This window comes from Mustela erminea, chromosome 5 (assembly GCF_009829155.1).
Source record: "Mustela erminea isolate mMusErm1 chromosome 5, mMusErm1.Pri, whole genome shotgun sequence".
In the NCBI taxonomy this organism is placed as follows: Eukaryota; Metazoa; Chordata; class Mammalia; order Carnivora; family Mustelidae; genus Mustela; species Mustela erminea.
The window spans coordinates 53,268,768-53,278,579 of NC_045618.1; the positions used below are offsets into that span (position 1 = coordinate 53,268,768).

At 36.5% G+C, this 9,812-nt stretch overlaps 1 protein-coding gene and 1 pseudogene across 1 annotated transcript; one reads left to right on the forward strand and one right to left on the reverse strand.

Moving 5' to 3' along the window:
* Positions 1-590: 590 nt before the first annotated feature.
* Positions 591-1,526, reverse strand: LOC116590115 (olfactory receptor 4K14). The gene has a single exon (XM_032341771.1). The coding sequence runs from the start codon at positions 1,521-1,523 to the stop codon at positions 591-593; it is 933 nt and encodes a 310-aa protein (XP_032197662.1). The 5' UTR covers positions 1,524-1,526.
* A 456-nt stretch (positions 1,527-1,982) lies between these two features.
* Positions 1,983-7,725, forward strand: LOC116590116 (annotated as a pseudogene).
* Positions 7,726-9,812: the final 2,087 nt, after the last annotated feature.

Consider the following 9,812-nt stretch of genomic DNA (forward strand, 5'->3'; position numbering starts at 1 on the left):
CCTTCCTTCTGCTGAATATTGCATGTCTTGAATGCTTACAAACTGACAACTCTTAGTGTATTGAACTATAATTAGGAGATTCAAATCACTTTCTATAAATATTGTAAACAAAATAAACTATAAAGAGAAATCTGGTTTAACAAAAAGAAAATTGTGAAGTCCATTCCAAAGTGAATGTGTGGGTTGAAAGTGTATGTACATGTATATCTGTTTACATAAAGTTATATTACATAGTAATTACTATACAATTCTAATATTACATTACAATGCAGTTATATTATACTTATAAATTATATTTATAATACAAAATTATATAATAAAATTATAATATTATAATGTATTATAAAACTTAGAGTATAAGGTAGTGATACCATAAAGTGATATTATAGAATTTTATTTAAAGTATGAAATTATATAGAATAAAATTACACACATGATTTTTGTTGTAATCCACAACTATTTCTCTGTAATATAATACAATACAAATTATACCAATAAAACATCAGGATGAAATCTTTATGCGGAACCCTATTAAAGAAAGGATATCCCCTGAATGAGTAAGAACATGTAGGTCTAAGGAAAGCTGGAATTCAGTGAGAAGTCACACGATGGTTACACAGTTTCCTCATAGCTGTTTTCATCTCTGTATTTCTCAATGTGTAGATAAGAGGGTTCAAGAGTGGAGTAAAAATGGTATAAAACACAGACAGGAGCTTGTCCACAGAGAACCGATTGAAAGGCCACACATAAATGAAAATGCAGGGCCCAAAGAAGAGTGTGACTACCATGATGTGTGCAGAGCATGTAGAGAGTGCTTTGGATACCCCACCAGCAGCACGCTGTCGGACAGTGATGAGGATAACAGTGTAAGACACCAAGAGGAGCAGAAAACAGCTCATGGAGAGCAACCCACTGTCTGAGATCATAAGTATACCCAGGACATAGGTGTCCATGCAGGCAAGCTTGATCACAAGAGGAAGATCACAGAAGAAGCTGTCCACCTCATTGGGGCCACAGTAAGGTAAATTCACAGTAAAGGCTACTTGACTGATGGAGTGCACAAATCCAATGACCCATGAAACCAACACCAGCCCCATGCAAGTCTGCCGGCTCATCATGGTCATGTAATGCAAAGGTTTGCATATAGCCACATATCTGTCATAGGCCATGGAAACCAGAAGTACCATCTCAGCCCCACCGATAAAATGCAAGAAGAAGATTTGAGCCATACATCCTCCAAAGGAGATGAGCTTTCGATCACTAAGAAAGTCCCTGATCATCTTGGGGGTGGCAAATGAGGCTAGCCATATATCTAAGAAAGATAGATTTCCCAGCAGGAAGTACATAGGAGAGGAGTGCAAGTGGGAGTCAGAAATTACAGTGACCACAATGATGAGGTTACCCAGCACAGTGGCCACATAGATCCCAGAGAAAAATATAAAGAAAAAATGCTGGAGGTGTTGTGAAGTGCAGAGTCCATACAACACAAATTCTGACACAAAGGAGTAATTCTGCAGCTCCATTATCTCAAGTTTCAGGTTGTGTCCTGAATCTATATAAAGAAAAGAGGTGGACATAAAAGGGTCTGTCAACTACCAGGCACATGAAAGTGATCACCTAATTTTATCTGAATGTAATTTTAATTTGTAAGACAAAATATAAAAAAAAATACAATACAGAGATGATTAAATCCAAGTCCAACAATAGAGTTGCTTGTCTCCATAATTAGGCTGTTTAGAATCTTCCTTTTAAAATTTTTTTAAATCCACTTAAGATAAAATGTACCTACCTACCAAAATTCACCCATTTTAAGTGTGAAACATAATGATTTTTAAACAAATTTATGGACTTTTGCAGCCTTCTCTACAATGCTTGCTTTGAAATCTAGACAATCCAGACTCCTTCAGGGACTTTTGGTAGTAGTAAAATTATCTCTTCCTTCCATATTCATTTGCTCACTCAGAAGCTCAAGCATTCAGACCATGGCTATAACACCGAGTATCCCATTCTCTCTTCAGTTAATAAAGCAATAGTATAAGAAGGGAGTTGAGGGAAATTGGAAGGGGAGATGAACCATGAGAGACTATGGACTCTGAAAAACAATCTGAGGATTTTGAAGGGGCATGGGGTGGGAGGTTGGGGGAGCCAGGTGGTGGGTATTATGGAGGGCACGTATTGCACGGAGCACTGGGTGTGGTGCATAAACAAAGAATTCTGTTACACTGACTAGAAATAAGTTTAAAAAATAAATTTAAAAAATTTAAAAAAATTTTAAAAAAGGAAATAAGTCAATTAACCTAAGGTTCGTACAGTTCCCCTGATCCCACATTTTATTACTGCTCTTGTCATCTCTATTAATCATCTGGGTTTGGGATTAAAAAGCCAATGACCCAATTCATTTGTAGATTTATTATGTATAAACTGACTACTTATTGAAGATTTTAGAGTGGCTTCAATTAAAGAAACATTTTCCAAAACCTCTCAACATGAACCAGAGCATAAAACCTATGCAATAATTTGAGGGAGGGGGTAGCTTTCACAGTATACATGAGTACTGATAATTTCAGCATTTCAATAAGAAGGTAGTTCTGAACTTGAAAAACTGGGTTGGGATGGATAGGTCACATTATCAGTTTATCGTGAGTAATGAGGTGGTACCCCAGTTGTCTCACTAAGAGGAAGATATTGTATAAACATTTTTATAAAGATATTGAACAGAACTCTTCATGAGTAATTTTACAAATGATGCAGAACTGTCCCTTGTTAGAACTTTTATTATGTTGGCCCTTTACGAAATTGAAGACTATAACATGAAATAATAGTTTGGTAAGGCTACTTAAAGGAAGCTAAAGTTACATGTTCCAGATTTGAAATATTCTAATGATGTGAACATGATATTGTGATAGAATTAAAAATCTGGAGGAATTCTATGGTTATTGTATCTGTTTTAGTCCACTTGAATACCACCAGTCTCAACCAGGTTTTTGTAAGGATAACAGAGACTCAGATTCTTTTGTTCCTCTTGAACTTTTATAAATGGATTATATTAAAAGATTTAATTGCAAGTTTTTTTTAGGAATAGGTGTCACCCCTCTTTAAAATTGGATTATATATCTGAAGTTAAACACTACTGAAGACAATTCAGGATCTCCTCACAAACTTAATTAGATAGCACTGATATTAGCTAACATACATATTACAGACCACAATGGCCACTCTTTTTTTGACATGTTTTTGCTCAAAGGCCATTAAGAATTTTCACATATAAACCTAAAACATAAATGGGTTTTCTAGAGATTTCCCAAATGGAAAACTTGGGAAACAAAAATAAAGAAATGTTTAACTTGTTATTGAATCAAAGATGCTCTGAAATTGGATATTGGTTATGGTAGCACAACTCTGTAAATATACTAATAACCATTGAATTGTACCCTGGAAATGAGTGGAGTTTTTGGTATGTAAATTATATATCAATAAAACACCAGGTGGTGGGTATTATAGAGGGCACGGATTGCATGGAGCACTGGGTGTGGTGAAAAAATAATGAATACTGTTTTTCTGAAAATAAATAAATTGAAAAAATTTTAAAAAAAAGGAGGCAAGGAAATTAAAATAAATAAATAAATAAATAAATAAATAAAAGACATTTTTGAAAATGGATGCTAAAAAAAGCTGAATAAATAAACTTAAATAGGGCTCTGATTTCAGAGAACACGCTGTGATTTTCAAAGGCATTTTAAAGATCGTTAAATCTTAAGTTTATAACCAGAAACAATGAAGTTGATTTTGTATAGCTGCAAATGCTACTTGGGAAACAAATACAACAATGACAAAATTTGATTTTAACTGACAAGTTAATATTATTTCCTCCAACAATTTTAATGTAAAAAAAATAATGGAATGAATTAGTCTCTGGTTGACTTGTATGTTCAGACACAAATTCACTAAATGTCTATCAAAGGCTGTTTACTAACCTGGGGTTAGATGTTCACCGCTGGTGCTGCTGATCCCTCAACTTTTTTTTCAAATCTACTATACCTGAATGAAACTTCTGAAAACATACATATTTTTTATTCTATAGAAGATTTAATAATCTCTTTCTCTTTCTCCTCCTCCTGGAAAATAATTCCAGAAAAGCATCACTTTAAGAAGCTGGAGAACTTCAAATTGAGTCTTCTTTGGACTTTAGATATAAATATCTATATCCTCTCTCCCATCAAATTAATAATCTCTTAAAGATGGGACATTGATGGCCAATTACCATAATGGAGCTTAGGGAATATTTTCAAGTGGAAATTTGTGCTAATAATTCATGTTCATTTCCCCAAGTGAAAAGGAAGAAAGATTTAAAGACATCAGGTTCTATATAAACACAGGTACAATTACTTTAATAGTTTAAGCAGGATAATATATATCCTCATCAGGTTAATAGACTGTAAAATGTGCCTTTCTTTCCTCTAGAAGATTAAATTAACAAGTTACATTTTAAAAATATACTGAAAATCGGCCAACCTTGCACATTATTTTATGTAACTTTGATAAAGCACAATATGTTGGAGCATCAGTTTTTTTATGTGCCAAAATATTTGCTTTCTCCATATTTATATGTTCATGAATAATGAAATCTCTTGGTCTCTGGGTTACTTTGCACACTATTTATAATTGTTATCCCACTTACCTCCCCAAATCATTTGAGGTTAATTCGGGCTTCTTTTGCTAATGGTTGTATGCTTGATTACAAATATCCCAGAATTTTCTGATGAATGATAATCACATTTATAACAATCCACACGACATTCAATTCCATATTAGGTGTATAAGCATAACCCAATTTATAAGGGATTTCACTAACAAGACAGCATCTTAGTAAAAAGTCTCATTTCCTATATTGGCTTTAGATAATTGTGTTTCACTTAAAGGGAATCACAAAGCTTTTCTAAGTTTGTTTCTCTTTTGAAAACACACAAATAATTATTGCTAAAGAAAAACTAAAATAACCTATATGTTGGGGCTCCTGGGTGGCTCAGTGGATTAAGCCTCTGCCTTCTACTCAGGTCATGATCTCAGGGTCCTGGGATCAAGCCTTGCATCAGGCTCGCTGCTCAGAGGGAGCCTGCTTCCCCCTTTCTCTTTGCTTGCCTCTCTGCCTGCCTCTCTGCCTACTTGTAACCTCTCTCTCTCTCTGTCAAATAAATAAATAAAATATTTTTAAAAAGAGGTAACCTATATGCATCAATTTAATTTGTTTTTGATATACAGTTATTATTTAGGTACAAATATACTATGTAAAGCCAAGAATTGTTGAGAAGCTGCTGATAACAACCAGACTCAATGTTTGGTTTGGAGTTAGGAGAATATTTCCTAAATATTGTGATTAATATTATGTGTCAATTTGGAAGAATGTTGTGGAATGAAATTACCACAGAAATCGATGAATTCTGAGTAAAACAGATTGCCCTGCATGACATAGGTAGGCCTTCCCCCAGTAGCTGAAGTTCTGAAGAGGAGAAAAAGACCAGTCTTCCCAAGCAAGAAAGAACTCTCCAGGAGGTTGTCTTTGAATTTCATCTGTACCATCAACCCTCCTGGGACTCTAGCCTTCCAGTCCACATTGTAGATTTAGATTCTAAACTTGCCAGGCTCTGAAAGACAGTGAGCCATTACTTGTATTAAATCAATCTCTCTCTCTCTCTCTCTCTCTCGCCCTCTCCCTCTCATTCATCCTCTCTCTATTTCTGTCACTGTCCATCTCTCTCTCTCTCCCTTTCTCTTACCTGAAAACCCTGAACAATACCATAAATATAAAGTCAGTAATAGAAGATTCAGAAAGCAAAATACACAAAAATATGTAAAAAAACAAAACAAAACAAAACCCCAAAACTTTGTATTTTAGGAAGCATCACAATAGAATTTAAATCCAATTACAAACTTGTTAACTCTGTTTCCAATCTTGTGACCCCCAAAGTCATTACATAGAGTTGTACAGATTTTAAGTGCTCTAGACTTACTGGTCAAAGGGTCTGTGGGAGCTGATATCCAGCCTGTGCCCCACCCTTCCAACAAACAGTATATCCTAAATGAGCCTGGGTTTGTCCCCTGGAAGCACTTTTTTTCTAATCCATACAAAGTTCCAGTGTGGCTATTTTAGCCTTGATGACAAAACCTTGAATCTTTAACATCGAAAAAGTATTTATAAATCAGTAAGTGAGGCAAATTTGAAGAGAGAGAAGAGGAAAGAATTTAAGAAAATTATTTTTTAAAAGAAAGAAGACTAATAGGCCAATAAACATTAAAAATTGACCTGGTTAAATAAAACTTAACGAGGCATATCTTTATTCACATATCAGATTTGGAATAAATACATCAAACTCATGGTCAGGTCTAATGAAAATAGTTAATTTCATAATAAAAATAATATAAATTTAAATAACACTTGATGTCTCTTCAGGGCTTTCTTTATGCCAGTACTATGTCAAGTTGATTCTTTCAATTAATCTTCACAAAAGTCTAATGAGAGAAACACCATCATTACCAGTGTATAAATGAGGAGACTGAGGCTAATATGTTTGGACACACACACACTGTCAGTAGCAGAGTTGATGTTCTAACCCAGGTGCATGGGCTCTAGAATCTATATTCTTAACTGTGGAATACTGCTGTCCTCACTGTTAATATATATCAGGGGGCACCTGGGAGGCTCAGTTGATTAAGTGTCAGACTCTTGGTTTTGGCTCAGGCCATGATCTCAGTGTTGTGAGACTATGCTCACAGAGTTGGGCTCTACACTCGGCTCGGAATCTGCTTGAAATTCTCTCTGCCACTCTTACCCTCACCCCTACCCATGTGCTCTCTGTTAAATAAATAAAATCTTTAAAAAATGTAAATTAGCATAAATTTTTGATAGACACTTTGGAAATATAAATCAGTCTCCTTGAGAACTGCCAATAGGTCTAGACCTAGTATTTCTATGACAAAAGAAGTCTGTTAAGAAGTGTGGATTAATAAATAAAAATCTATAACAATTTAATTTTTTCCACATTAGTTAAAATGAATTAAAGTAGATCAGTGTGTCATAAAATAATGACAAGAAAAACAAATTTTTAGTGCATATTTCAATATATTAAGAAAGGTTAATGGTGTTTTCTTAAAAAAAAAAAAAGAGAGAAAGAGAGAGAGAGAGACTAGGCTATACATGTAGTACACATTCTCAGTAGCAGGAAGCACTGACTCTAAGCCAGTAGATGTTTCTCGTCTGGATCTTTGAGTTGGTTATATCATCACTGCCAGAAAACATCCTGATGCAGATTCTTTATATGTAGAAGAAGTAGATGTTGGAGAAACAGCCCCAAGAACAGTTGTCAGTGGTCTAGTGAATCATGTTCCTCTTGAATAGATGCAAAATTGGATGGTGATTTTACTTTGTAACCTGAAACCTGCAAAGATGAGGGGGGTAATATCTCAAGCAATGGTGATGTGTCCTAGTTCACCTGAGAAGGTTGAAATCTTGGCATCTCCTAATGGGTCTATTCCTGGAGACAGAATTATTTCTGATGCTTTTCCTGGAGTCCTGACAAGGAGCTAAATCCTAGGATGATTTGGGAGGATATCTAGCCTGATCTCTTTACTAATGATGTGTGTGTGACTACACGTAAAGGAGCTCCCTTTGAGGGGAAAGTGAAGGGAGTGTATAGGGCTCAAACTATGACAAATAGTGGAATAAAATAAAATTAAATGCTTCGTTTACTGAACTACATTGGAGTTGTATTGGTGAATGAAATAAACAATTGTCACAGTATTTACAGTATTTACAGTCTCACAGAAAATGCAGACAATTAAACATAAACAAAATGGCACTTTACAATAAGTCTAAGGAAAAAAAATCAAGGTAAGTAAGAGTGGGAATGCCGGAGTTTTCATTTTAAATATGATGTTAAGATTATGCCTCACTGAGAACAGGACTTTTGACCAAAGACTTAAAGGAATACATGGGAGCATCCATGTGTACCTCTGGGAAAAGCAAAACACAGAAAGAACAGCCAGTGCGGAGGCACTTATGTGGCTGCTGCCTGATGATATTCAAACAACTCCTAGAACTAAAGTAGAGTAAAGTGGAAAGTGGTTGGGATGATAAGCAACTGTAGGTGGGGCATAAATCCTACAGGGCCCTGTAAGACACACCAGCACACGGCTTTCTCTTCTGAGTGAAGTGGTGAGGGTGAGTTTTGAGTAGAGGACAGGCATTAAAACAGCTCTAACTGCTCCTGTTGGAAAAGGCAAGGATGGAAGCTAGGAGGCCAGATATGCAGCAAGTTCACTAATTCAGGCCAACTCTGATGATGGCTCATTCCACAAATGTACCCTGTAAGACAGAAGTAGTCAGTTGCCAGGTTATTTGAAATTATAGCCAATAGGATTTCCTGAAGATTATTTTTTTTCAAGTTTTTTATTTAAATTCCAGTTACTTGGAGAGAGTCCCAGATGACAGAAGAGTAGGAGGTCTTAATTTCTTCTGGTCCCAGGAATTCAGCTAGATGGCTATCAAGACATTCTGAACACCTGCGAAATCAACTGGACGTGGAAGAAAAGAATTGCTGCAACTCTGTGAATAGAAAAGCGACCACTTTCTGCAAGGTAAAAGGTGTAGAGAAGTGAATCTAAGGCGATTTATGGGAAAATAAACCACAGAGGCAGGGAGCCTCTGTCAGCTGGTACTAGCAAGTGATACAGTGGTAGAGTACAAAATCAGAACTTTTAGAAGTCTGCTTTGGTAAGGGACATTGTTCAGGCTGCTAAGTTGGACTGAACCCTAGCCTGTTCAAACTGGCTGAACCCCCTAGACCAGGGGTGCCTAAGTGCAGCAGAGCTCCCAGGCATCAGAGTGGAGAAGCCAGCTGCAAAGACTGAGCCCAGGAGTGAGCTCTCAGCTCAGGGTTGCCTAAACCAGAAACCACAGCACAGTCAGGCCACTGCTCTCTGACCAGAGGCCCAACAAGTGGCAGAACTGGCAAGAACCCCCTTTCTCCCTGGGAGGAGTGGCACAGGAGTGCACCAAAGGAACCTACAGGGTTTCATAACTCAAAAGGGGGCCATGTGCCTGAGATAGAAATGCTGAGTCACAGATGAGTGAGCACAGAGTGTGGCTAGAGACCAGAGAGACAGGAGTGATTGATTGCTTTTCTCTGAGGGATCACTGAGGAGTGAGGCCCCGAGCTTTCAGCTCTGAGGACATATATCAAGAGATTGCCATTTTCATTCTCATCTTCTATAGGTGCAAAGAAAGTCTTCAGAGAACAAAAACCACATAGAACAAACTGGAGCAGATTACTTAGCCTGGCCCTCTGGCAAGGATGGTACAATTCCACCTCGGGCAAAGACTTGAGAATCAATGCAACAGGCCCCTCCCCCAGAAGAACAGCAAGAGTATCCAGGCAAGACCAAGTTTACCAATCAATGGGAACTGCAAAACTCCAACAGTGAGGGAATACAGCTCATAGAATTCATGGCTTTTTTCCAGTGGTTCTTTAGTCTTTCAACCTTAATGTTTTTTAAATTTTTTCTGTCCTTTTTCAACCAATTTCTTATTTTATCAACTTCTTTTTAAAATTCTTTTTTATTTTAATTTTTCCAATTGTACTCTATCCCTTCATTATATTTAATCATATATATATGTATGTACATATGTGTGTGTGTGTGTGTGTGTGTGTGTGTGTGTATCAGGTATTCTTTCTTTACAATTTTGGGATGCAGCTTCTACTAACAGACCAAAATACACTCAAAATCTAGTGTATGGCTCTGTTTTCTATTCACCTGTT

Coding starts and splice junctions, on each gene's coding strand:
- LOC116590115 (XM_032341771.1), bottom strand. CDS start 1,523: ATGGAGCTGCAGAATTACTCCTTTGTGTCAGAATTTGTGTTGTATGGA.